The following is a 27,996-nucleotide window of genomic DNA, read 5'->3' as shown; positions in this document are numbered from 1 at the left end:
CACTCTAACTTTACGGAAAAATGTTTAATTAATAAATCTTGCAACTCCTCTCATACTGAGAATAATTACAGGTGCACCTTACTATCTTATACCTTACTATCTTATACTATATCATACATGGTCTTAACTAGTAAACACAGATTCTAGTTTTCATCCAGTTCACATAGATAGCTGGCTCAGCCCTCTTCACACCTCCAAGGTGTCCCCTCACTCAGGAATACACACTCAGAGCCTATTGCCTCGCCCCTGTTTACGCCTCCAAGGTGCCCCCCTCACACAGGAATACACACTCAAAGCCTATGAGGATTTTATAAAAACTCTGCTTGTTTCGCTCACCTTTTTCTTTTTTGTAGACTACGTTTGAGATGTGGTATCCACTTGGCTCGCTGCCTCTCAGATCAAAGGTGGGTCCATCTGCTCCGTTCCCAAAGTGTGGTCTCCTGAAATTCCAAGTTTGAGGGATCCCTCGTGTTCCATTTAACCAGGTCGTCAGGAGCGGTCACCAAGTAAAGATTCACATCCCAATCGCCAAATGTGGTTAATTTCTTTAATATCAAATGAGGAGACAAACTTATCACACAAGTCAGAGTTATTCTTAAACTAAATCTTTATTCACTTAATAATAAGGGAGCAGGTCAATACAGCGTACACATATAAAGTGACTCAATTGAGTGCTCTACGATAATGATGGCTGGTCGACAAATCACCCCCAGATGATTTGTTGAGAGCCACGAGACAAAAGTACAAAGGTCTTTTATAGCCAAGATACACCCCTTTCAACCTACATGACCAACAATAGACGTATAGAACGGGTAACAAGGTTAAGATTTGTATGAAAGGTACTTATAATTCACAGCATCTCATGTAAAAACAGTACTCTTTGTGTAGAGACCAGGTTCTGGCCCTGGGGTCATCTCTCCCCGGTACCATATAGAACATTAACTCATGCTCTGGAATGCGGTCTCTTTAGGTTTCATCACCCAAAAGACATTGTAAATCTCCTGTCAGTTATCTCCCAGAGGCCCATCCTCAGTAGAACACACAGATTGTTCAAAGAACCATCTATTCGGTTGCAAAAAACAACCATTTGATCCAATAAAAGTATAACATAATGTTGCAGTTATGCTCTCAGTGTCCACTGAAAGTTGACTAGTAACAACAACTGGGACATAAAAGACATGCACCATGAGACCCACTAAATCTGCCCAAGAAGAGGCAAATAAAAGAAAAACCCACACCAAACTTAAAGACAGGAAGCAAACCAAAAAGGTGGAGCAACTAAAAGGTGTTGACTCTCCACATCTATCTAGACAACTGGAGCACAGGGCCAGACACTCTTAAATAGAACCTGAAACACCACGAGATGGACAAGCCATTACAGGTGTAACACATACTGACAAACGAGGTGACACCAATCAGTGCGCCCTACGTGCTAACGAGCTATACGTGCTAAAGTCCAACCTCAAAACATAAATGGAAAAACTAAAGACTGTAACACCTTAAGAGAATGCTTACCACCAACAGAAAACAACTTCCATTTCACATTATAATCAACTACAATATAAACATGGTGTCTGCTGGCTGTCAACAATTAAAAACAATAAAAAAATAATATATATATTTTTTTTTTAATAATTTTTTATTTGAATCAGTTCTCCCTACATGTCGTCTTCCTAAAACGCACTAGCTTCTAGAACTCTCGTCCCTTTGGAACGAGCCCAAACACAACTCATCTCCAATACGGAAAAACGTGCAGTCAAAATAAATTGTAATCCATGGCAACGCATTGGCTAAACACAAAACTTTTTGACTGCCCACCCTTGAGACAATCAGGAACCAAGTGGTCCTCACCACGGACACAAGCACCAAAAACGATATTGTTTTTGACAAGTAGCAATAAATCACTGATATCGATTAGGGGGGAAATCAGGTTGTGCGTGCTGTTGAAACTAACACAACTAAAAAACACATGAAAATGGGAGATATATTTTACCTCACTGGTTAGAGGACAACCTGCAGAAGACAGTCAGCTACATTTTGGAGTGATGCATTTAAATTTAGGGGTTGCAAAACAAAGGAACACAACACTTATTTGTCATCACTCAACGATATCACGTCGAAATCAATTGTGCCGAGAGAGGAGGGAGATGAGGTTGCACGTCCTGTTAAAACTAACAGCTCAGAAACCACACGGATTCTGGGAATAATGTGAACATCCCTGGTTAGAGGACAACTCTTTTTTTGTTAGTCACTTTTTGTTAAATCACATAAATAGTACTCTTCCATTTCAGAGCCTGGATTTCCCCCTGAGGCTAATATTAATCATGCTGAAATCCATAGAACAGGGTGACGTTTAGGCTTCTACATTGTGACATTAATGAATTGATATCATGAAACAACTCCTTCATGTATACATTTTCTGATATTTGATCAGAGATCGTTTATCAAATTATCTCTGATCACAGCTATGAGGTTTCTCTCCTGTTTGTATTCTCTGGTGTAAAGTCAGAGAGCCAGATGTCGTAAAACTCTTCCCACATTGGTCACAGCTATAAGGTTTCTCACCTGTGTGTGTTCTCTGGTGTAATGTCAGATAGTCAGATCGAACAAAACTCTTCCCACATTTACCACAGCTATAAGGTTTTTCTCCTGTGTGTGTTCTCTGGTGTATTGTCAGATGGCCAGATCGAACAAAACTCTTCCCACATTGACCACAGCTATAAGGTTTTTCTCCTGTGTGTGTTCTCTGGTGTTGAGTCAGAATGCTAGATGTAATAAAACTCTTCCCACATTGACCACAGTTATACGGTTTCTCTCCTGTGTGTGTTCTCTGGTGTCGAGTCAGAATGCTAGATGTAATAAAACTCTTCCCACATTGACCACAGCTATAAGGTTTCTCTCCTGTGTGCGTTCTCTGGTGCACTGTCAGATCTCTAGATTGACAAAAACTCTTCCCACATTGACCACAGCTGTAAGATTTCTCTACTGTGTGTATTCTCTGGTGCATTGTCAGATAGCTAGATTGAATAAAACTTTTCCCACATTGATTACAGCTATAAGACTTCTCTCCTGTGTGTATTCTCTGGTGTAAAGTAAGAGAGCCAGATGTAGTAAAACTCTTACCACATTGATCACAGCTATAAGGCTTCTCTCCTGTGTGTATTCTCTGGTGCGATATCAGGCTGTTTGATTGAGTAAACCTCTTCCCACATTGACCACAGCTATAAGGTTTCTCTCCTGTGTGTATTCTCTGGTGCACTGTCAGAGAGCCAGATGTAGTAAAACTCTTCCCACATTGATCACAGCAAAAAGGTTTCTCTCCTGTGTGGATTCTCTGATGAATTTTAATGCCTGATGAGGTGAAGCTCTTCCCACAGTCAGGGCAGCAGTGAGTTCTCTTCCATGTGGATCTCCGCAGATGTTTCTTGAGGTGTTCTGATGTGGAGAGACTCTTCTCTGCCTCTTCAGCATCATGAGGTTGTTGAGGCACCCCAGAGGCTCCACGATAGTCACGTCTCTCTCCTGTGTGAACAACAAAGTCAGACAAATGGTTAAAGGCCCACAACAGTAGAAATCCACTGTAAAAGGTGATGCCAACAGTGAAGCCATGATGTTGTACAACAATTCAAGTCTATAATGAATGTTACAATTGTCTTAAAATGAGCAAGAAGAGTCATATTTTAGTAGTAACATCGATGATTGTAGGCAAGAAATAAGTTATTCATGTTGTTGAAACTCGAAGCACTGTGCCAGACGACTTTTGGTCTCCAATATAAGCCCCTTTCTGTGTTTCCTAAAATTGCAGCACGAAGGCGATGCACACGCAATTTGTTTGCAGTTATGGATGTAGTGTATCTGGTTGTAGAAACTTCTCCCTGCTAATGAGGAACCACTAGTTATGGATGAAGTATATCTGGTAATGAGGAAACCGCTAGTTCTGGATGTAGTATATTTGCTAATGAGGAAACCACTAGTTATGGATGTGGTATATCTGATGAGGAAACCACTAGTTATGGATGTAGTATACAGTGGGGCAAAAAAGTATTTTGTCAGCCACCAATTGTGTCTTCACAAGGTTTTAACACACTGTTGCTGGTATTTTGGCCCATTCCCCCATGCAGATCTCCTCTAGAGCAGTGATGTTTTGGGCTGTTGCTGGGCAACACGGACTTTCAACTCCCTCCAAAGATTTTCTATGGGGTTGAGATCGGGAGACTGGCTAGGCCACTCCAGGACCTTGAAATGCTTCTTACGAAGCCACTCCTTCGTTGCCCGGGTGGTGTGTTTGGGATCATTGTCATGCTGAAAGACCCAGCCACGTTTCATCTTCAATGCCCTTGCTGATGGAAGTTTTTACCAAAAAGTTATATTTTGGTTTCATCTGACCATATGACATTCTCCCAATCTTCTTCTGGATCATCCAAATGCTATCTAGCAAACTTCAGACGGGCCTGGACATGTACTGGCTTAAGCAGGGGGACACGTCTGGCACTGCAGGATTTGAGTCCCTGGCGGCGTAGTGTGTTACTGATGGTAAGCTTTGTTACTTTGGTCCCAGCTCTCTGCAGGTCATTCACTAGGTCCCCCCGTGTGGTTCTGGGATTTTTGCTCATTGTTCTTGTGATCATTTTGACCCCACGGGGTGAGATCTTGCGTGGAGCCCCAGATCGAGGGAGATTATCAGTGGTCTTGTATGTCTTCCATTTCCTAATAATTGCTCCCACAGTTGATTTCTTCAACCCAAGCTGCTTACCTATTGCAGATTCAGTCTTCCCAGCCTGGTGCAGGTCTACAATTTTGTTTCTGGTGTCCTATGACAGCTCTTTGGTCTTGGCCATAGTGGAGTTTGGAGTGTGACTATTTGAGGTTGTGGACAGGTGTCTTTTATACTGATAACAAGTTCAAACGGGTGCCATTAATACAGGTAACGAGTGGAGGACAGAGGAGCCTCTTAAAGAAGAAGTTACAGGTCTGTGAGAGCCAGAAATCTTGCTTGTTTGTAGGTGACCAAATACTTATTTTCCACCATAAGTTGCAAATAAATTCATTAAAAATCCTACAATGTGATTTTCTGGATTTTCCCCCTCATTTTGTCTGTCATAGTTGAAGCGTACCTATGATGAAAATTACAGGCCTCTCTCATCTTTTTAAGTGGGAGAACTTGCACAATTGGTGGCTGACTAAATACTTTTTTGCTCCACTGTATCTGGTAATGAGGAAACCACTAGTTGAGGATGCGGTATATCTGGTAATGAGGAAACCACTAGTTATGAATGTGGTATATCTGGTAATGAGGAAACCGATAGTTATGGATGTAGTATATCTGCTAACGAGGAAACCACTAGTTATGGATGTAGTATATCTGGTAATGACGAAACGACTAGTTATGGATGTAGTATATCTGGTAATGACGAAACGACTAGTTATGGATGTAGTATATCTGGTAATGAGGAAACCACTCGTTATGGATGTAGTATATCTGGTAATGAGGAAACCACTAGGAATGGATGTAGTATATCTGGTAATGAGGAAACCACTAGTTATGGATGTGGTATATCTGGTTGTAGAAACTCCTCCCTGCTAATTAGGAAACCAGACACTTCAGAACAAACTTCCTTTAGATGTTTTGAGGGAAACAATGTTACTATGGTTACTGTTGTTCCATGTTGTGAATGTTATCCAATGTGTTACTATGGGTTATAGCAGTATGGCCTAATAATTTGACACAAATTAACTTATTAATATTTTTGGTTGATACTTCAAGGAGTCTTACAGTTCTAAATCATAAAGCCTAATTATCATTGGTATAACCTTAAAACAGTACTATACTGGGGAAGCCCTTCATGTTGGAGGGTGTTTCTACAATACTATACTGGGGAAGCCCTTCATGATGGAGGGTGTTTCTACAGTACTATACTGGGGAAGCCCTTCATGTTGGAGGGTGTTTCTACAGTACTATACTGGGGAAGCCCTTCATGTTGGAGGGTGTTTCTACAGTACTATACTGGGGAAGCCCTTCATGTTGGAGGGTGTTTCTACAGTACTATACTGGGGAAGCCCTTCATGTTGGAGGGTGTTTCTACAGTACTATACCGGGGAAGCCCTTCATGTTGGAGGGTGTTTCTACAGTACTATACCGGGGAAGCCCTTCATGATGGAGGGTGTTTCTACAGTACTATACTGGGGAAGCCCTTCATGTTGGAGGGTGTTTCTACAGTACTATACTCGGGAAGCCCTTCATGTTACTTAAACCTTCTTAAAACAATTCCATATAGCTTAGAAAAACCTCCCGCTCAGACAAGGCTTAGACTCTGAGACTAGTTATTGTACATTACTCTGCGACTAGTTATCCTGGGATCTTACATTACTCAGACTAGTTATCCTGGGGAATAGTTTTAATACATTTGCAAAAAAATCGAAACCCGTTTTTGCTTTGGCATTATGGAGTATTGTGATGTCATTGTGAGGTATTGTGTGAAGATTGATGAGGATTTAAAAAATAATAATCAATTTTAGAATAAAGGGATGCACCGATATTACATTTTTGGCCAATAGTTGCCTTGTCCCAAAAAACGATACCGATAACCGATATTTAAAATTTTAGCAGCCTTTTAAGCATTCTAGTACAGTTAAAAAGTTAAACACATACACACGAAAGCAGCGGTCTAAGTCACTGCATTTCAGTGCAAGAGGCGTCACTACAGTCCCTGGTTCCAATCCAGGCTGTATCACATCCGGCCGTGATTGGGAGACCCACAGTATCTGTCTGTTATTGGTGTAGATGGGACGACAAAGGAGAGGGAACCCACAGTAGTTGTCTGTTATTGGTGTAGAGGGGACGACAAAGGAGAGGGATCCCACAGTAGTTGTCTGTTATTGGTGTAGAGAGGACGACAAAGGAGAGGGATCCCACAAGTGGATAGGAAGATACAAGTTATCATTGTTACTAGAAAAAAATTCATTTAAAATCCAGGAACTTTACAACTTTAGCTCTCTAGGTCAAGCCAGTAGGTTACAGTAGGTTGTAACTCTTTAGGTCATGCCAGTAGGTTAAAGTAGGTTGCAACTCTCTAGGTCATGCCAGTAGGTTACAGTAGGTTGTAACTCTCTAGGTCATGCCAGTAGGTTACAGTAGGGTGTAACTCTCTAGGCCATGCCAGTAGGTTACAGTAGGTTGTAACTCTCTAGGCCATGCCAGTAGGTTACAGTAGGTTGTAACTCTCTAGGTCATGCCAGTAGGTTACAGTAGGTTGAATCTCTCTAGGTCATGCCAGTAGGATACAGTAGGTTGTAGCTCTCTCGGTCATGCCAGTGGGCTACAGTTGGTTGTATCCAAGTGGAAACAATTATTATTATTATGTGGAAAGTGTCAAATTTGGTCAACAACAAAATTAATGGCTTATTTGCTATGTGAGGTTTACTTGATCTAACAGAAGTTTCGTAATGCTTAAGTTGTTATGTGGACACGTGATATACCGACAACTTTGATAAAAACACTAAGAGTTGTCTCCAGATCGCTATGCAAATTCATGCTAGTAGCTTAGCATCTCTCTTCATTGAATACAGGCAGTTGACGACAACAACCCTCATAGAATATAAACAATAGATTACAATAATAAGATGAATCCATCAATCCAAAGAAAGGATAGACAGGAGCTAGACAACCCGCAGTGCCGCTTTGTGGACAACAACTCCCCTTGTTAGGGCCGGAGAGACATCTTGTCAGTATATCCATAATCTTTGGTGTAGCCAACCCAACTCTCAAATGGCACTATTGGGGGGCACCGTGTAGTAAATCATCACTACACGAAAATCACTACACGCCGTGCCCCCCAGTCTGCGGTCAGCAGATAGACCCTTCTCAAATATATATGTTAAGTCACTTTTTGGAAACGGAACGGAGAAAACAAGGGGTAGCTTGTTCTCTATGTCGTCTGATTCTAGACATATTAGTCATCATCCTGGGTCCTCCGTTGAAGAGGTATTGACGAGCCAACTCCGAATATCCAAAGTTAAAAAGACATGCAAGGCGGTACTTACTGGTGTTAATCAGATCTCCTATCTCCACCTCTTCATCTTTCAATGTGACAGTAATCTCCCCTTCCGTCTTCACTCCAAAAGCTACATCCTCCCCTTTTTCTTCCTCCTCTTCTTTCACAGTAACATACTCCTCCTCTTTCACCCTGAACGCGTCTTCCTCTTCTTTCACTGAAACGTCTTTCTCTTCTTCTTTCACTGTAACACCCTCTACTTCTTGTTTTACTGTAACATCACCCTCCTCTTTCACGACAATGTTCAGCCCCAGAGTTTCTTTCTCCGTCCAGCAGACCTCCTCTTCTTCAACAGGATGAGAGTAGTTTAGGGAGCTCATGGTCGGGGATGTTAGCTAGCTATCATTAGCGACTAGGATTGTGCTAACTTAACCAGCCAGCTACTATAGCTGACTAATACAAAATAACGTAATATTAAATTAAATAGGTTAACAAGTAGATACGACAGAAGAGTGTGTAAAACACAGTAGGTAATATACACCGAAAGCGTATAAATAGCTTGAATCTTTCGGCTATGTCGTCTAGCAGGCTACGGAGGTGGTTGACCAGCTGTTTCTGAAGAACCGTCCATTCGATTATACGTCACGCTGGCAGCGTCGCCTGAAAGACGCACATCGCCGTCTGCTGACTGGAGGGGAAACGCAGTTGAGGATCATATTTTATTTTCAGACAAAGATTATTTTAAATTGATTTAATTAAATAATACTATTATATTGAGACATGCAAAGACAGGAATGTGCTGATTGATTAGTGCGAATAAAAAATGTTTACTACAGCACATTTAAGGCAGTTTCATTAAGTCATACTAAATCTAAATAAGTAGCCAGCTACTGTCGGTCTATGCTGCTGCTACATGGTGTAACAATACATCATGTAGATGTATATAATGAACAGACTAGGTCTATACTGCTCCTACATTTTTATATATTATTATGTGTTATTTCTTTCTCTTTTATTTAACCTGGTGGCCAGTTGAGATCAAGTTCTCATTTACAACTGCGACCTGGCCAAGATAAAGCAAAGCAGTGCGACAAAAACAACAACACAGAGTTACACATGGAATTAACAAATGTACTGTCAATAACACAATAGTTACTTGGCTCATCTCGCTCTAGTGTCTCCTTGTGGCGCCTGCAGGCTTGAACTCGGTCGTCAGGTGAACGACATATTGTTGCGGCTTGCTTCCGGGTTAAGCGGGCGGGTGTGAAGAAGTTCGGTTTGGTCATGTTTCAGAGGAGTTGACTTTCGCCTCACCCAGAGATGAAACAAGATCGAAATTGGGAAGAAAAAACGGGGGTAAGATTATAAAAAATAAATAAAAAAAAGGATATTAAAAAAAGGTTGCATCCCAACGTGGCAATAAACAGCAGGCAACGTGACCGTGTCACAATGAACTCAAACGTTTTACCATTGGGACGCTTGATGTAATTAAATCAAACGTTTTGCCATTGGAACGCTTGATGTAATTAAGTAATTATTATTTTCAGATATAAAGACTACGCTGTATCAACAAAAAACGGATTGCAACTTGCAAAACATCAGGAAGAACATTACAGACGGAGGCGCAACAACTTCGTTCGACATTTGAAGCTGCACAAAGAACGGTAAGTCGTGGCTAATATAGCCGACAGCTATATGATTAATTGTTTTGCTAGTATAGCATGTAGGCTAACGTAACATTAAATCAATGAGCCTCCACACAGCCAGTCAATGCGGGAACGTGAACATTGCACTCAAGATTGAGCAACAACTGGCCAGGCAGTTGGTAGCCTAAATCCTGCCTGATGTTACTGCTGTTCCTAAAACAATTGACATACGTTAGCCTACTGTAACCACACCGAGAGGGTGTAGGTGTGTGTTAAGGTTGGGCGATTGTCTAAAAGCCTACATTGCCTGATTGCGCCCCATAGCTTGTCTTGACTTGGGACTTGAGTGCTAAGACTTGAGACTTACTTGTGACTTGTAAAACAATGATTTAGTCCCACCTCTGGTATATACTGTATTCTATCCTATTCTAATGTATCTTAGTCTATGTATTACTCATCTCATATATACTGTATTCTATTCTACTGTATTTAAAATAAAACCACATTTTATGTCACATAGCAGATGTTAATACGAGTGTAACGAAATGCTTGTGCTTCTAGTTCCGACAATGCAGTAATAATCAACGAGTAATCTAACCTAACAATTCCACAACTACTACCTTATACACACACACAAGTGTAAAGGGATAAAGAATATGTACATAAAGATATATTAATGAGTGATGGTACAGAACGGCATGGCAAGATGCAGTAGATGGTATCGAGTACAGTATATACATATGAGATGAGTAATGTAGGGTATGCAAACATTATATTAAGTGGCATTGTTTAAAGTGGCTAGTGATACATTTTTTACATCAATTTCCGTTATTAAAGTGGCTGGAGTTGAGTCAGTATGTTGGCAGCAGCCACTCAATGTTAGTGGTGGCTGTTTAACAGTCTGATGGCCTTGAGATAGAAGCTGTTTTTCAGTCTCTCGGTCCCTGCTTTGATGCACCTGTACTGACCTCGCCTTCTGGATGATAGTGGGGTGAACAGGCAGTGGCTTGGGTGGTTGTTGGCCTTGATGATCTTTATGGCCTTCCTGTGACATCGGGTGGTGTAGGTGTCCTGGAGGGCAGGTAGTTTGCCCCCGGTGATGCGTTGTGCAGACCTCAATACCCTCTGGAGAGCCTTACGGTTGTGGGCGGAGCAGTTGCCGTACCAGCCGGTGATACAGCCCGACAGGATGCTCTCGATTGTGCATCTGTAGAAGTTTGTGAGTGCCTTTGGTGACAAGACACATTTCTTCAGCCTCCAGAGGTTGAAGAGGCGCTGCTGCTTTTTCACAACGCTGTCTGTGTGGGTGGACCAATTCAGTTTGTCCGTGATGTGTACTCCAAGGAACTTAGTCTATGCCCCTCTGACATCACTCGTCCAAATATTTATATATTCTTAATTCCATTCCTTTGTGTGTATTGTTAGATATTAGTTGTTAGATATTACTGGACTGTTGGAGCTAGAAACACAAGCATTTTGCTACACCCGCAATGACATCTGCTAAACAAGTGTATGTGACAAATAAAATGTGATATGATGTATATAGGTCTGGTGTTGGAGATCATTCTACACTCTGTGTTTGACTACCCAGGTCTGGTGTTGGAGATCATTCCACACTCTGTGTTTGACTACCCAGGTCTGGTGTTGGAGATCATTCTACACTCTGTGGGTCTCCTGCATGTATTTTCTGATGTTTAATCAGACCACTTGAATCAGAGTATCTCTTGCCACATTGACCACAGCTATAAGGCTTCTCTCCTGTGTGGCTAAGTTAAAGTTGGGTACTGAGGTACCGTAACCCCTTAGCTGAAAGCCGAAGGCCGGTAAAGTTTTTTGGGGTAATGATTCTCAGCCATTTTTGCTTTTCTTTTCAGTTTTTCCTTTTTTAGAAGAGAGCGGACTGGATATGGTGCAAAATTCTTCAAATAGGTCGGTCCCTGGGATCGGTCTGGCGAATACAGTTCGCTTTGCATGGAAGGACAAGGAGACTGAGACATTCGGACGTGAACCGTTTGGAAGGACTATCTTGATGTGGCTCCTTAAACTGACAGGGAAGGATGTGTTTTGCCTCCAAGGTTACCTGTTGGAGGGAACTTATGATGTGGCTTTACACTCAGAAGAAAAACACAACGAGATCCTGAAAAAGGTGAGAGAAGTGGGAGGTGCGAGGTCGATGTGCCACTACGAGGTAACCAGCTTGGCAAAAAACTATTTCAGGATTGTAACTGTGAACATTTATAACCCATACGTCAAGGACGAGGACGTGAGGGCCTTTCTGGCGAGATACATGGATGACATCTCCTCAGCAAGGCACCTCAAGGACTCCCTGGGTTTTTGGAACGGGAGGTGAGACTTCCAGGCCCTCCTCAGGGAGGACCCAAAGGGACTGGGTGGCTACCTTCATCCTCCAGCTATGTTCTCCCTGGGGGCTGACAGGGGGACGTTGTTTTATGCACGTCAGCCCCTGTTTTGTAGGCGTTGTATGGCCTACGGGCACATACTAGTCTCGTGCAGCACAAGAAAGTGCAGATTTTGTGGATCTGGGGAGCACGAGGCAAAGGACTGTGACGAGCTCAAGGTGTGCCACGGGTGTGGCTCGTCAGCACACCTGTGGCAGGAATGCCCGGCTTGTCAGAGGTCATATGTGTCTGCTGTTGGGGGGGAGCAGGAGCGGGGGATGGGGGAGGAAGGGGAGGAGGCCCAGACCAAGAACCGAGCACAGGCCCAGAGGGGATGGCCTCACGGAAGGTGGAGGAGCAAAGAGCGGCAGCAGGAGGAGAGGGGGACAGAGAAGGCACGGGAGCAGCAGAACCGGGAGGAGAGGAGGGGAAAAGAGGCGGAAGGAATCAAGCGAGTGGAGGTGCCAGAGAGAGCAGCAAAGGCGGTAGAGGTGGTGGAGAAGGAGTCGGTGGCAGGACCAGTGGAGGAAGAGGGAGTGGGGGGACAGCAGAATGCCGAGTGTCCTCGTGGAAGTGATGGGGGAATGGTGGGGGTGGTGTCTTCCTGTTACCACCATCGTCAAAGAAGAGAGGGAAGAGGAAGGGGCTCTTGACAGACAGCGAGAGGGAAGGGGGCATGGAGGGGGTGGCCAATCGAGTGATGGGGGTGGGAGAAACTTCTGTGTCCTCGCTGGCTTCCCCAGCCCCTCAACTCCTGGAGGAGCTTGATACACCAAGCACGGCTCAGGGCTGGTCAACTGAGGCAGGGGGTTAGTAGTTGGGTGATGGTTGTTTTTGAATTTATTTTATATATTTTTTTAATGGAGCCTACTATAACTTTTGTTAGTTTAAATGTAAGCGTTTAAGAGATTTTGTTAAGAGGGCGGTTTTTAGTTATTTAGAGGGTGTGGGTTTTGACTTGTTTTTTAAAGGGGGTTCACCTAAAGGGGGTTCACCTGGGATGTTAATAGATTTAGGAGGGAGTGGGACAAGGGGGATTCGGTTTGGGGTATACGGGGGTTGCACTCATCAGGGGTAGGGATTTTATGTGGGCACAGGGAGGTAAAGGTTGAGGGTTAATTTGTGGTTTTGCAGGGGAGGGTTTTGGTTGTGGATGTCACCTTAAGGGATTGCAGATATAGATTAGTGGGGGTGTACGGGCCACAGGTGGCGGCAGACAGGAAGGAGGTGGTGGAGATGGCGCCCCTGTGCGCCACAAATAGGCAAGTGGTGATAGGGGGGGATTTTAATATAGATTTAGGGGTAGGGGGGATAGTGCTTGCCATGGTATGGTTGGAGAACTGCATACTACTCCGACAATGGCTGGTTCCACTTGGTGCAACTCCCGGGGGGTTGCGTGGAGGCTTGACTATATTTTTCTGTCTAGGTCCTTGGGTCAGTTGTCTAGGCAGCTGTTGCCTGTTTTCTTTTCGGATCATGACGGGGTGCTCCTGCAGGTGAGATCACCAGTCTGCCTCTTTGGTAGGGGGTACTGGAAATGAGATCGGGATGTGCTGGATTAGCTTTCATTGAAGCCTTTACTGGTTTGTCTCGTGGGATTGAAGGCCTCTGGTCCATGTGTGAGGGGATGTTAGAGTGGTGGGTTGTAGGTTGTAGTGGGTATCCCGGTAGTGGTCTGGGAGGGAGTTCAGGCGCGGGCTCTGGACAACAAGCTCAAGGACCTGAATTGGTTGAGCCTCCATAAGTGCTTGCCGGTACGTTCCATCATGTACAGGCATAGCTTGGCACCATCCCCCACATGTCCAAGACCATCTTGTGGCGGGGAGGAGACACCTTTTGGGACTGTGCCTTTGCCGGAGTAGTATGGGCTAGGGCACGGCTGTTGTTAGGTGGGTGAAAGGGCATTTTGTTTTGTTTGGGCTAGGGTAGAGAGAGGTGTAGGGAGAGTGAGGGGGACGGTCAGGGACAGGTTTCTGCTCTGACTTCTCATAAGCCTCTTTAAATGGGGGCTGTGGGAAGCCAGGTAGGACATGGTAAAGACAGGGAGAGATTGGGGGGTGGAGGGGATAGTGAGGAGGTTGGAAGGAAATTTGGGAGGAGAGGAAGTTGGGGCAGCATGCTGCCTGTGAGAGGTGGAAGGGAGGTTTAGGGCTGGGGTTAATTTAGATGATTTAAGGGGATAGATTAGGGACGGGGACATGTAGTTTGTAGGCATGAAGGGGAGGGAAGATTCTCCCCTGAGTTTTTTGTTATTGGGTTTTTGTTTCGTTTTTAATTAAAAAATGCCTATATTTGATTTTGTTTGGAATATTGATGGTTTGTTTTGTATGAATGGCATTGTAATAACTTATATATAAATAAAATTCTTCCACTTTGTCAATAAAGTGCATGGTAAGTTTAGTATTACTTTTCAACCAACCCAGTGCATATGTTGAAAATGAAAAATGTTGAAATCAACAATCCGGCAAAGGATTCAACTACTGAAACAAACGATTGGATCAAACAGATCAATCCCACTGGACATTGGGTTTGATTCAGACCCTGCCAGCATGACAAGAGATGTAACTTATAACCACTAAACCACCCCAGACCTTTCATGCCTGACTAAAAACAACTAAGTATTAGATTTACTGCCATGGTCTAGTATGTCACTGCATCAGACACCATTCACAATGCTGGTACGAGGTACGAGTAAAATATGACATATTATTTCCTAACCATTCACAATGCTGGCTGAGGTACGAGTAAAATATGACATATTATTTCCTAACCATTCACAATGCTGGCTGAGGTACGAGTAAAATATGACATATTATTTCCTAACTGTAAAAAACTCCCCACTCCTTAATCAACTAGTATCTCACTGTTTAACCAGAATAACATGAGTTGTGTCCTTCAAACTGTTAGACTGTTAGTCCATAATCATATTCAGCTACTTAGATGTCATGTATTGTCATGTTATGTTCTCTATAATGAAACATCACCAAGTGAAATAAAGTTGACAAGATACTCTTAATAGACATTAAATAAAAAATGGTTGTTAAGAAATCATTAATTATCATGTTGCTCCCTGCTGATGCGCTCCCTGACCTTAGGTCTTACTTGGCAGGAACTAATGGAGATCCATCATAAACCCCAGGAAGAGTAGCTGCTGCCTTGGCAGGAACACAGTCATGTGATATGTGGTATAGAAAAGTCCAATCTTAGGAGTGTACATGGGAGGCAGTATACTGTATATCTGCAGGTGTTGATCTGGTCAAAACCACCGATACAGTTGCCCCTCCACGCTCTGGTGGTATGGATCATGTCTACAGAGAAACCTAGATTCAAATATTTAGTTTTGTGTGTATTGGATATATGTTGTGAAATTGTTAGATATTACTTGTTAGACATTACTGCACCGTCGGAGCTAGGAACACAAGCATTTCACTACATCTGCTAAACACGTGTATGTGACCAATAAAATGTGATTTTGATTTGAAATAAATGTCCTATTTATCAAAGGTGCTATTGGCTGGGGTCAATATTACTCCAAAGGATTTTAATTTGTTAAAAGTCCATTTTGATACAGAAACCCTAAACCATGATTTAGATTTATTCAGAACAAGTTGATTGACAAAGTCATGAAAAATTGAATAAACCACATTTAGGCTATGATTAAAGATGTGCCTCTGGAGTCAAAATGATCCATTTCAGAAGTATGGTTCAATGAAAATATGTAGTGGGTGTAAAGTTTGTTTTAAATTCTCACTCATTAAACACGAATCAATCAACACATGCTTCTCTTTGAACTACTTAATAAAATTTTAAACTTTTATGAAATAAATTAAAAATAAACTTTTGGTTCTTCAACTGCGTTGCCCACTCCAGTCAGCAGCTGGCGATGTGTGTATTTTAGGTTCCGGCGACGCTGCCAGTGTGACGTGTAATCTAGTGAACGGGACGCTCCTTCAACAACAACAGCTAGTCAGACACCTCGGTAGCTTTCTAGCAAACATAGCTACAACTTTCACGCTCTTTACACTGTTTTGGTGTATATTAGTCGCTGTGTATTAAACACACTTCTGTCGTATGTACTTGTTGGCCCATTTAATTATATATTTACATTGTTTGTCAGCTAGCTGGTTTCATAAGTTAGTTTAGAACTAGGCTAGTCTCTAATGCTAGCTAGCTAACATCCCCGACCATGAGTTCACTAAGCTACTCTCCTCTTGATAAAGAAGAGGAGGTCTGCTTGACGGAGAAAGAAGCTCTTGTGAAAGAGGAGGATGTTACAATAAGAAAACAATTAGCGGGTGAGGCTGTTACAGTGAAAGAAGAAGAGAAAGACGCGTTCAGAGTGAAACAGGAGGAGGATGTTACAGTAAAAGAAGAGGAGGAAGAGAAAGTGGAGGATGTAGTTTTTGGAGTGAAAGAGGAGGGGGAGATGACTGTCACATTGGAGGAAGAAGAGGAGGTTGGAGATCTGTTCAACACCAGTAGTATGTACCGTCTCCAGTCGTTGAACCAATATGCAGTAAAGGGGTTCTACACTTTAATGTTGTTCTGTAGGAATGGCTGAAGCATCTAAATGTGAATCGATTCTCAATTGGGATGAATTTCTAGAAACAAATCGCTGTACTTTCATATCACATCAAAATAATTTCACACAATACTTTCATATCACATCAAAATAAGTAACCAGTCGCGATGCCCCAAACGGTAAACCAAATTAGTTTCTCGTAATTTCTCCTTCCTTCAGGCTTCTTTTTCTTACTTGGACTTTATATGGAGGTTGGAAACCAACTTTAAGGTGCATTACCACCATCAACTGGACTGGAGTGTGGACCTCAGTTCATCTTTCAATCACCTACGTGGGTATATAACAAGACAGTCATGAAGGGTACAACAAAACTTTTTTCCCCTCAGATGACTGAAAAGATTTGGCATCGGTCCCAGATCGTCAAAAGGTAATACAGCTGCACCACCAAGAGCATCCTGACCGGTTGCATCACCTCCTGGTATGGCAACTGCTCGGCATCTGACCCTAAGGCACTACAGAGGGTAGTGCAACGGCCCAGTACATCACTGTGGCCAAGCTTCCTGCCATCCAGGACCTATGTAATAGGCATGTCAGAGGAAAGCCCACAAAATTGTCAGAGACTCCAGTCACCCAAGTTTTAAACAGTTTTCTCTGCTACCGCACGGCAAGCGGTACCGGAGCGCCAAGTCTAGAAGCAAAAGCTTCAACAGCTTCTACCCCCCAGCCATACGACTGCTGAACAATTCATAAAATCGCCACTAGACAATTTACATTGACCCCCCACCCCCCTCCCCTTTGTGCACTGCTGCTACTCGCTGGTTGTTTGTTAACTATGCATAGTCACTACGCCCCCACCTTCATGTATAGATTACCTCAACTAGCCTGCACACTGACTCGGTACCGGTGCCCCCTGTATATAGCTACGTTATTGTTATTCTCATTGTTTACTTTTTATTATTACTTTTTATTTTAGTCTACTTGGTAAATATTTTCTTCTTCTTGAACTGCACTGTTGGTTAAGGGCTTGTAAGTAAAGCATTTCACGGTAAAGTCTAAGTTGGTGTCTTGACGGATTTGTAAAAAAAAACAGTTAATCTTAAAACACTATATATATGTATATCTATTTTTTTCTTTTTTAAAATGTTTCTGACACCCCTCCCCAGAGGTGTCTCATTATTGGGATTCATTGTTGATTCCTACCTGTAGCTCACTATGAGGTGTCTAGTGATACAGGTTAATGGCCCTTTTGGAGATTGGTGGTTGGTAGCGGAGTCGAGTGAACAAGCAGGGTTGGACACGGCCATGTTATTATCCCACACACAGTCTCTGTGGTTCATATGAACCCCATTCCTGGGAATTAGATTTGATTACATTTAGCCCCCATCTGTTTCCACAGAATGGTTCCGTCTGTCCCATTCCCAGCTAGGTTACGAGGCGCTTTGTCGCCAGTACCTATGACTGGTTGATAGGGGAAACCCACATGCTTATTATAGAAAAAGTAATTAGAGGAAAACTATTTAGTAAACTGAAATAAAATAACAAACCTGTTTGAAAAATGAAAACTATTCCAAAACTAGTAAGACGTGTTTGTTGTTGTAAATGTTATATTTTTAAGTCTTTGTATATGTTGCAATATATTTCAATCTCTTTTTCCATTTTTAAATTAAATATACCTTCCGGCAAACCGCCTCACCCAGTGTGATACGGATCTGCTATTTTTTAATATCTGCCAGTCTGCACAGCGCGATATCAACTCTGAGCATATCGGACTGTTTTTCTCCTCTACATCACAGTATTCCTGCCATAAGCTCCGGATAATCGCAGCTAGCTAGCTGCTACCGAGTGGCCCAGCCCCGACGCTAGCCTTGAGCCAGGCCCATCTTCTGGCCTGCTCAGTGGACCCTATGATCACTCGGCTACACAGCTGATGCCTCCCGGACTCTTCACTAACATGACTAGAAGCCACTACATCACCGGATTCCTGCTGTAAGCTCTGGACCTTTTCACCGAAGTGGCTATAGTGGCTAACGTCCTTGTCCCGAAGCTAGCACCAGTTAGCCTTGAGCCAGGCGCATCTCCTGGCTAGCCTAATATCGACTACCTAACGGCTTCCTTGGTTCATATATTGCTGTTCGCTGGACCCTATGATCACTTGGCTACATAGCTGATACCTGTTGGACTGTTCATTAATCACAAATCTCTATTTTGTTTATCTGTCGGCCCCAGCCTTGAACTCAGGCCCTGTGTGTAGTTAACTGACCCTATCTGCCCATTCATCGTCATTTTACCTGTTGTTGTCTTAGCTGATTAAGATGGTGAGGAAATTACTTTTAAAGAACAACCAGGCATCCTCTACTAATGGGATGAGGTCAATATCCTTCCAGGATACCCGGGCCAGGTCGATTAGAAAGGCCTGCTCGCAGAAGTGTTTTAAGGAGCGTTTGACAGTGATGAGGGGGGGTCGTTTGACCGCGGACCCATAACGGATGCAGGCAATGTGGCAGTGACCGCTGAGATCCTGATTGAAAACAGCAGAGGTGTATTTGGAGGGCAAGTTGGTCAGGATAATATCTATGAGGGTGCCCATGTTTACGGATCTAGGGTTGTACCTGGTGGGTTCCTTGATTATTTGTGTGGGATTGAGGTCATCTAGCTTGGATTGTAGGATGACCGGTGTGTTGAGCATATCCCAGTTTGGTCACCTGTTTGGGAGCTGAGGGGGGTCTATAACAAGTGGCAACAATGAGAGACTTACTTCTGGAGATTAGAAGATTAAAATTAGAAGCTTGAATTGTTTGGGCATGGACCTGGAAAGTATGATAGAACTTTGCAGGCCATCTCTGCAGTAGATTGCAACTCCTCCCCCTTTGTCAGTTCTATCTTGACGGATAATGTTGTAGTTGGGGATGGAAATTTCAGAATTTTTGGTGTCCTTCCAAAGCCAGGATTCAGACACGGCAAGGACATGAAGGTAGGCGGAGTGTGCTAAAGCAGCGAGTAAAACAAACTTAGGGAGGAGGCTTCTGATGTTAACATGCATGAAACCAAGGCTTTTATGGTTACAGAAGTTAACAAGTGAGAGTGCCTGGGGGGACACAGGGCCTGGGTTAACCTCTCTTGGGTACGTGAGACATTAGCGTCCCACCTCTTCAACAGCCAGTGAAACTGCTGGGCGCCAAAATTCAGAAAACAGTTTACATAGGTTTAAAGATGAACTTCTTGTGAATCCAACCACGGTGTCAGATTTTTAAAAAAAAAATGCTTTACGGCGAAAGCATACATTATTTGAGAACATAGCCCAGCAAACAAATCATTACAAACCGTAACCAGCAAAGTAGAAGAGTTACACAAGTCAGAAATAGAGGGAGAATTCATCCCTTACCTTTGATCTTTAAATGGTTGTACTCAGCAGACATTAATTTACTCAATAAATGTTCCCTTTGTTCGATAAAGTCTCTTTATATCCAAAAACCTCAGTTTGTTCGCGCGTTTTCTTCAGTAATCCACAGGCTCAAATGCAGTCAAAACAGGTAGACAAAAAAAATCAAAATTGTATCCATAAGGTTCATAGAAACATGTCAAACGATGTTTATATTCAATCCTCAGGTTGTTTTTAGCCTAAATAATCGATAATATTTCAACCGGACAATAACGTCGTCAATATGAAAGTTAAACAAGAAAGGCACTCTCTCGGTCGCGCGCATGAAAAAGCTCTGTGACACTTTAGGGTCCACTCATTCAGACTGCTCTTACGTCCTCATTTTTCAGAATACAAGCCTGAAACAATTTCCAAAGACTGTTGACATCTAGTGGAAGGCATAGAAACTGCAATTTGAGTCATAAGTCAATGGATACTGTAATGGCATTGAATAGAAAACTACAAAACCAACAAAAAAAACTACTTCCTGAATTGATTTTTCTCAGGCTTTCGCCTGCCAAATCAATTCTGTTATACTCACAGACACTATTTTAACAGTTTTGGAACCTTTAGAGTGTTTTCTATCCAAATCTGTTATATGCATATTATATCTTCTGGGCCCGAGTAGCAGGCCGTTTATTTTGGGCATGCTCCAATACACACAGTCAGTTAGGAAAGCAAAGGCTAGCTTTTTCAAACAGAAATTTGCATCCTGTAGCTCGAACTCCAAAAAGTTTTTGGGATACACTGTAAAGTCTATGGAGAATGAGAGCACCTCCTCCCAGCAGCCCACTGCACTGAGGCTAGGAAACACTGTCACCACCAATAAATCCACGATAATCAAGTATTTCAATAAGCCTTTCTCTACGGCTGGCCATGCTTTCCTCCTGGCTACCCCAACTCTATCCATCTCTATTTGGATAGAAAAAACACTGAAGTTTCTAAAACTGTTTGAATGATGTCTGAGAGTATAACAGAACTTATTTGGCAGGCGAAACCCCGAGGGCAAACCATCCAGGAAAATCTCTCTTTTCAATGGGCTTTCTATGGGGATCTAGATTTCTAAGGCACTTGCTTGCAGTTCCTATCGCTTCCACTGGATGTCGACAGTCTTTAGAAATTGGTTGATGTTTTTCCTTTGAGAAATTAAGAAGTAGCCCTGTTCAGAACAAGGGTCGAGTCTAATGTAATGTTGTGGTTGGGGCGCGTGACCTGAAATCTCGCTCCACTTTGTTTTTATCCCCTATTGAACGCAGTTTATCCCGCCTTAAATTTTATCTATTATTTACGTTAAAAAATACCTAAAGTTGTATTAGGAAAGTTGTTTGAAATGTTTGGACAAAGATTACAGGTAACTTATTAGATATTTTGTAGTCATGTTGCGCGAGTTGGAACCAGGTGTTTTTCTGGATCTAGCACACCAAATAAATGGACATTTTGGAGATATAACGACAGAATTAATTTAACAAAAATACCATTTGTGATGTTTATGGGACATATTGGAGTGCCAACAGAAGAAGCTCTTCAAAGGTAAGGCATGAATTATATCGTTATTTCTGAGTTTTGTGTTGCTCCTGGCGGGATGAAATATGATTGTCTGTGTTTGTTTTATGGGGTGCTGTCATCAGATAATCGCATGGTTTGCTTTCGCCATAAAGCCTTTTTGAAATCTAACACATTGGCTGGATTAACGAGAAGTCAAGCTTTAATTTGACATATTGCATGTGTCTTTTCAAGAATGTTAAATACTTACAATTCTGTAGTTTGAATTTGGCGCCCTGCACTTTCACTGGATGTTGGTCAGGTGGGACAGTAGTGTAGAGAGGTTAACAAACCTCCAGATGAGCTTCAATGCCATACAACTCTTCTTCCGTGGCCTCCAACTGCTCTTAAACGCTAGTAAAACTAAATGCATGCTCTTCAACCAATCGCTGCCCTCACCCGCCCGCCCGACTAGCATCACTACTCTTTATGGTTCTGACTTGGAATATGTGGACAACTACAAATACCTAGGTGTCTGGCTAGACTGTAAACTCTCCATACAGACTCACATTAAACATCTCCAATCCAAAATTAAATCTAGAATCTGCTTCCTATTTTGCAACAAAGCCTCCTTCACTCACGCTGCCAAACATACCCTTGTAAAACTGACTACCGTGCCGATCCTTGACATCAGCGATGTCATTTACAAAATAGCCTCCAACACTCTACTCAGCAAACTGGATGTAGTCTATCACAGTGCCACCCGTTTTGTCACCAAAGCCCCATATACCACCCACCACTGCGACCTGTATGCTCTCGTTGGCTGGCCCTCGCTACATATTCGTCGCCAAACCCAATGGCTCCAGGTCATCTATAAGTCTTTGCTAGGTAAAGTTCTGCCTTAACTCAGCTCACTGGCCACCATAGCAACACCCACCCATAGCATGGCCTGTTTATTGCCTTTCCTCCTTACTCCATTTGCACACACTGTATATAGACTTTCTAATGTGTTATTGCCTGTACGTTTGTTTATCCCACGTGTAACTCTGTTTGCTTTATCTTGGCCAGGTCGCAGTTGTAAATGAGAACTTGTTCTCAACTGGCCTACCTGGTTAAATAAAGGTGAAGAAAAATGTCATTTAAAAAAAAAACATTTAAAAAATCATATCTTTATTGTCAACACCCAAATGGATACTGTCATTAACGCGGTTCTTCAATAATTACACATAATACTTAATACTGTAGCTATTTAGTTACAGTCACATGTTCAACTATCATCAGCTGATCCAGGAAATCGTTTTCTGAATGCCAGTCAAATGACAAACATCACAACAACATAGGTATATTTGTTGTTAGGTGAAGTTATGGGCAATTTGGCAAACAATGTACAACCCCTCATTGTCAGGCTGATGGAAAAGCTAGCCAAAGAGCATTTTACTGGTTGAAGTGTTTTTTTAAGTACAAAGCGGTTGATTTGCTGTGGTGACACAAACATATTAAGCAGGACATTCAAACGAGCCTTACAATTATAATCCAAAGTAGTGTGAAATGCACTCATAAGCAACCTGTAAATTGAGGTTACTCCCCTGAGTTTTCCCCCATTCACATTCACATATATTGTGAAAAACTAAAATCTTTGCTCACCATTTTTGCTTCAGGCAGATAGTACATCCATAACTATCGGTTTCCTCATCAGCAGGGAGGTGTTTCTGCAATCAAATTGTGTGGGCATCGCCCTCGTGTCGCAATTTTATTAAACACAGAAAGGGGCCAATATTGGAGACCAAAGTCGTCTGGCACACTGCTTAGAGTTTCAACAACATGAATAACTTATTTCTAGCCTACAATCATCGATGTTACTACTAATGTGAAAACAAGATAAAATATTACTATTCTTGCTCATTTTAGGTCAATTGTCAAATAATTTTAACATTCATTACAGACGTTGATTGTTGTACAACATCATGGCTACCCTGTAGGCATCACATTTTTTGTGTTTTTTTGTTGTGTGCCTTTAACCATCTGTGTGACTTTGTTGTTCACACAGGAGAGAGACAGGACTATCTTGGGTCCTCTGGGGAGCCTCAACATCCTCATGATGCTGAAGAGGCAGAGAAGAGTCTCTCCAGATCAGAACATCTCAAGAAACACCCGCAATGACCCACATGGAAGAGAACTCACTGCTGCTCTGACTGTGGTTAGTGTTACTTAAGATTAGATTCACTAAAACTCCACCAGAGAATTCACACAGGAGATACATCTCACTGCTGCTCTGATTGTGGGAAATGTTGCAAATCAAATCTTCATCAGAACTTAAAATACACCAAAGAACACACACAGGAGAGAAACCTTATAGCTGTAATCAATGTGGAAAGAGTTTTGTTTCATCTAGCGTCCTGACAGTACACCTGAGAGAACACACAGGAGATAAATCTTTTAGCTGTACTCAATGTGGGAAGAGTTTTGTTCAATCTGGCGATCTGACAGTACACCAGAGAACACACACAGGAGTTAAATCTTACAGGTGTGATCAATGTGGGGAAAGTTTTCCTCAGATAAGCAACCTGATATCACACCAGAGAACACACACAGGAAAGAAATCTTATAGCTGTGATCAATGTGGGAAGAGTTTTGTTCAATCTAGCAGTCTGAGAGTACCCCAGAGAACACACAGGAGAGACATTTTATAGCAGTGACCAGAGATAATCTGATTAAAGATCTCATATCAATTATTTAAAAATACATGGAGTTGTTTCATAATATCAGGGAATTAATGTTACAATGTAGAATGTTTTAACATTGTACTAGGAATATATTAATGATGTCACAATGTAGGACCCTAAACGTTTGTCCCCTGATCTATTGATTTCAGCATGATATGGATATTAGCCTCAGGGGGGAAATCCAGGCTCTGAATTGAAAGAGTACTATTTATGTGATTTAACAAAAAGTGACTAACAAAAAATGAGTTGTTACACTTACCGCGTTGGTGATCCACTTGAATCAAAATGCAACACTTCAAAATGTAGCGATCTGCTTTCTACAAGTTGTGCTCTAACCAGGGATGTACACATTATTCCCATATTCCGTGTGGTTTTTGAGTTAGTTTCAACAGCACATACAGCCTGATTTCCCCCAAATCGATATCAGTGATTTATTGCTACTTGTCAAAACAACAGCATTTTAAAAGGTTTGTTTTAAAAATTACAAGTAATATTATTATTGTGGCAGATGTTTGTGTATATAGCCCATTTTATGTTTAGGTTTTCAATTGATCCCAAACTGTTTCTGCATATTGGTTATTGATTTGGACACATTAAAACTGAAAATTACTACGGATATTGCAGGAGTCCTCTTGAAATCAGACATGTCTGTGGTAAGGACAACTTGCTTGCTGATTTTCTCAAGGGTGGGCAGTCAAAAAGTTTTGTGTTTTGTGTTTAGCCAGTGCGTTGCCATGGATCACAATTTATTTTGACTGCACGTTTTTTTGTATTGAGATTAGTTTTGTTTGGGCTCATTCCAAGCAGACGAGAGTTTTCGAATCTAGTGAGTTTTAGAAAGACGAGTTCTAGAAGCTAGTGGGAAAAAATAGTTTTTAAAATTTTAAATTGTTGACAGTAGACACCGTGTTGATATTGGTGAAGCATTGTAGTTGATTATAATGTGAAATGGAAATTGTTTTCTGTTGGTGGTGAGCAAACTTGTCCAACAAAAGTATAGGATATATTTGTTGTCTTAAGGGGGAAGGTGTTACAGGCTTTGGTTTTGAGGTTGGACTTTAGCACGTATAGCTCATTAGCATGTAGGGAGAACTGATTGGTGTCACCTTGTTAGTCAGTATGTGTTACACCTGTGCTGGCTTGTCCATCTCTTTAGTAGGAAGGTGTTTTTCCTGAGCTGGTCCAGGTTTTATTTAAGAGTGTCTGGTCCAGTGCTCCTGTTGTCTTGATAGATGTGGAGAGTCAACACCTTTAGTTGCTCCATCTTTTTTTGTTTGCTTCCTGTCTTTAAGTTTGGTGTGGCTTTTTTTTTTGTTTGCCTCTTCTTGGGCAGATTTAGTGGGTCTCATGGTGGGTGTCTTTAAGGTCCCAGTTGTTGTTACTAGAAAACTTTCAGTGGATACCCTCAGTGTCTTTCAGAGCCCTTCCTAAAACCTGTTTAGTTTTAGTTGTTGTTTGTTCCCTCTTCTGTTTGAGGGACATTTTTGGTTTTCTTGCTGGAGAACGTAACATCAAACAATGGAGTAAGACAAGATATTTTGGGTTGGATATGTGTGAATTGTTAATATTTTAAATATGACATTTACTTAGAATGCCCATTAGTCTTCCAGTTTAGTTTGAGTTATTGTTTTTTCTGTTATGTTTGTATTAAATATTTGTTTATTTTCATTGTTTTTTCCTGTGAAGCCATTGTTGCATCCATGTCTGAAATGTGCTGTATAAATAAAGCTTGATTTAAACATTATGAACCCAATGACCAACCAATCAGACTCTTGCAAAACCAATATATACTGAATTTACACGAAGATTGATCAAGATATCTTCCACTATGGTATGTCATTTTAGTATCACTTTTCAACCAACGCAGTGCATTTGTTGAACTCAACAATACGTCAAAGGATTCAACAGCCGAAAACTTGGATAGATCCCACTTTTCCGGCCTGCTGAAGGCATGGTAAACACTACCCCCGGCTCTACCAGGGGCTTGAGGTGGTCGAACACAGCTCTGCAGCCTTGCCGTTCCATTTCTTGACTTGAAACACCTTCCCACTAAAGAGATGGACAAGCCAGCACAGGTGTAACACATACTGACTAATGAGGTGACACCAATCAGTGTGTCCTATGTGCGAAAGTCCAACCTCAAAACATAAATGGAAAAACCAAAGCCTGTAACACCTTCCCCTTAAGACAACACTAGCTTCTAGAACTCACCGAGTTCAACTCTCGTCCCCTTGGAACAGAATACATTGTAATTCTAATCTCGGAAAAACATGCAGTCAAAATACATTGTAATCCATGGCAACTCACTGGCTAAACACAAATCTTGCTGACTGCCCACCCTTGTGACAATCCGCAACCAACACCTGCAATATCCATAGTAACTTTCCACCTCACTGCGGAGCTTCTCTCTCTTTTCAGGGTTCACTCGATAGGCATGTTGTGGGATCGGGGCCCAGTCCCCAATGTCATGCATTTGGATTGGCACATCTGAGAATGAATCCTGATATTCTAAAATAAGGGTAAAAACTTCAATATAATTATATCTAAAAGCAGGGCAACCAATATAATTGTACCCAAAAATGGTCAGCTGGTTGCATATGTTACGGATACAGGTATCCTGTGTCTGTTTCTTTTCTCTCCTTCTCCCCTCACAGGTGAAAATCATCACTCCCCAATCAGTCAACAATCAATCATCAATCAGAAGACACACCTCCTCCTGTTTCCTACCCTATCACAGTTCCTTTCCCTTTGTTTAAAAACACCATCAGTTGTTTGCTCTAGAGCGCAATCTCTCTGTAAATGCGATGTATGTAGATCTCTGTGTTTCACTGTCTTTGTGTCTTAACCTATCTTTTGTTTGAGCACCTCCAAATCACTTTGTCATCTCCTGTGAGTATTGTTTTTGCTGGTGGGAAAAGGGGAAACCAAGACAAGTCGCCCATGGGCATACACTACCCGTAGGTAGACTTTGTTAAATACACTAGTTAGAACTGGGCGGACCACCCACTGTATTTTTGGTTAGTTAGTTAGCTGTTGTTGAAATAGGCTAGTCTAGCTTAGGGGTGTTTTGAATACTTATTGTTTCTTTCCTTGGGTCCAGCTCAGCCCCTTTTCCTGCTCCCCCCCCATTACCGTGTGTTTATTAATAAACCTTGAGTTTGACGGTAGATTTCAGTTGTCCTGGTTATTTCGTTCACACTTTTACTTTGTCACAATTATAATTTGCTTGAGTTATGTTACGCGTCTCATTACCATCCCCCCCTAGACTGTCGGGCCAAAAGGGATTCGTAACACATAAGTAATTGATTACTAAATGTTACAAATTGTAAATGTGAAAATCAAAACCAAATGTACACCCCTTTGTTAATATGTATTTGCAATAATTCACTTAAGGGTGAGGCATGGAATAATAAAACATGTATCTTTTGTCAGGCTGGATGTTGGTAATATGAGGTGATTTGAGTCATGCTTCTTCAGTAGTGGAATAAAGACAATTAGTATTTGAATGTTATCAAGAAATACTGGAGTGATGTCAGATTGTTAATAAAACTGATTATAGACCAATTTATTATACTGCTTTCATGTGTATATACAGAAACATCTGCAACAGTGATCATATTACATGTATTTTTTTAAAAAGCAGATTTTTCAACTTGTAGAAAACAGCTAGCTACATTTTGGAGTGCTGCATTTTGATTAAAGTGGGTCACCAACGCAGTAAGTGTAACACAGCTCTTTTTTTGTTAGTCACTTTTTGTTAAATAATACTCTTTCAATTCAGAGCCTGGATTTTCCCCTGAGACTAATATCCATAT

At 41.8% G+C, this 27,996-nt stretch overlaps 3 protein-coding genes across 6 annotated transcripts; 2 read left to right on the top strand and 1 right to left on the bottom strand.

Annotated features, from left to right (window-relative positions):
• Positions 1-589: 589 nt before the first annotated feature.
• LOC149982484 (uncharacterized) lies at positions 590-8,679 on the bottom strand. Its single transcript, XM_021609027.3, has 2 exons — positions 8,041-8,679; positions 590-3,522 (listed from the first exon to the last, which is right to left on the bottom strand). Exons 1-2 carry the CDS (start codon positions 8,369-8,371, stop codon positions 2,450-2,452), a joined length of 1,404 nt encoding a protein of 467 aa, XP_021464702.2. The 5' UTR covers positions 8,372-8,679; the 3' UTR covers positions 590-2,449.
• LOC149982483 (uncharacterized) lies at positions 8,590-17,614 on the top strand. Of its 2 annotated transcripts, XM_090240574.1 has the most exons (4): positions 8,590-9,347; positions 9,539-9,655; positions 11,512-11,783; positions 11,892-17,614. In XM_090240574.1, the coding sequence occupies exon 4, from the start codon at positions 12,051-12,053 to the stop codon at positions 12,687-12,689; it is 639 nt and encodes a 212-aa protein (XP_090096700.1). In that variant the 5' UTR covers positions 8,590-9,347; positions 9,539-9,655; positions 11,512-11,783; positions 11,892-12,050; the 3' UTR covers positions 12,690-17,614. The 2 variants fall into 2 exon arrangements, with proteins under 2 accessions (XP_090096700.1, XP_090096699.1); XM_090240573.1 differs by having other exon boundaries at positions 11,512-17,614.
• Positions 15,962-27,348, top strand: LOC110527636 (uncharacterized). 3 transcript variants are annotated; one of them, XM_090240577.1, is made up of 3 exons: positions 15,962-16,514; positions 23,506-23,655; positions 26,600-27,348. In XM_090240577.1, exons 1-2 carry the CDS (start codon positions 16,223-16,225, stop codon positions 23,616-23,618), a joined length of 405 nt encoding a protein of 134 aa, XP_090096703.1. In that variant the 5' UTR covers positions 15,962-16,222; the 3' UTR covers positions 23,619-23,655; positions 26,600-27,348. The 3 variants fall into 3 exon arrangements, with proteins under 3 accessions (XP_090096703.1, XP_090096702.1, XP_021464716.2); XM_021609041.3 differs by having other exon boundaries at positions 15,966-16,517; XM_090240576.1 differs by having other exon boundaries at positions 15,963-16,514; positions 23,506-27,348.
• The last annotated feature ends 648 nt before the right edge of the window (positions 27,349-27,996 follow it).

This window comes from Oncorhynchus mykiss, chromosome 7 (assembly GCF_057628025.1).
Source record: "Oncorhynchus mykiss isolate SJ-2025 chromosome 7, ASM5762802v1, whole genome shotgun sequence".
Classification (NCBI taxonomy): domain Eukaryota; kingdom Metazoa; phylum Chordata; class Actinopteri; order Salmoniformes; family Salmonidae; genus Oncorhynchus; species Oncorhynchus mykiss.
This window is presented reverse-complemented; position numbering and strand designations above follow the sequence as displayed.

Coding starts and splice junctions, on each gene's coding strand:
- LOC149982484 (XM_021609027.3), bottom strand. CDS start 8,371: ATGAGCTCCCTAAACTACTCTCATCCTGTTGAAGAAGAGGAGGTCTGC. Junction 3,523..8,040: donor AGGAGATCTGATTAACACCA/GTAAGTACCGCC, acceptor TTGTTCACACAG/GAGAGAGACGTGACTATCGT.
- LOC149982483 (XM_090240574.1), top strand. CDS start 12,051: ATGTTCTCCCTGGGGGCTGACAGGGGGACGTTGTTTTATGCACGTCAG.
- LOC110527636 (XM_021609041.3), top strand. CDS start 16,223: ATGAGTTCACTAAGCTACTCTCCTCTTGATAAAGAAGAGGAGGTCTGC. Junction 16,518..23,505: donor AGATCTGTTCAACACCAGTA/GTATGTACCGTC, acceptor TTGTTCACACAG/GAGAGAGACAGGACTATCTT.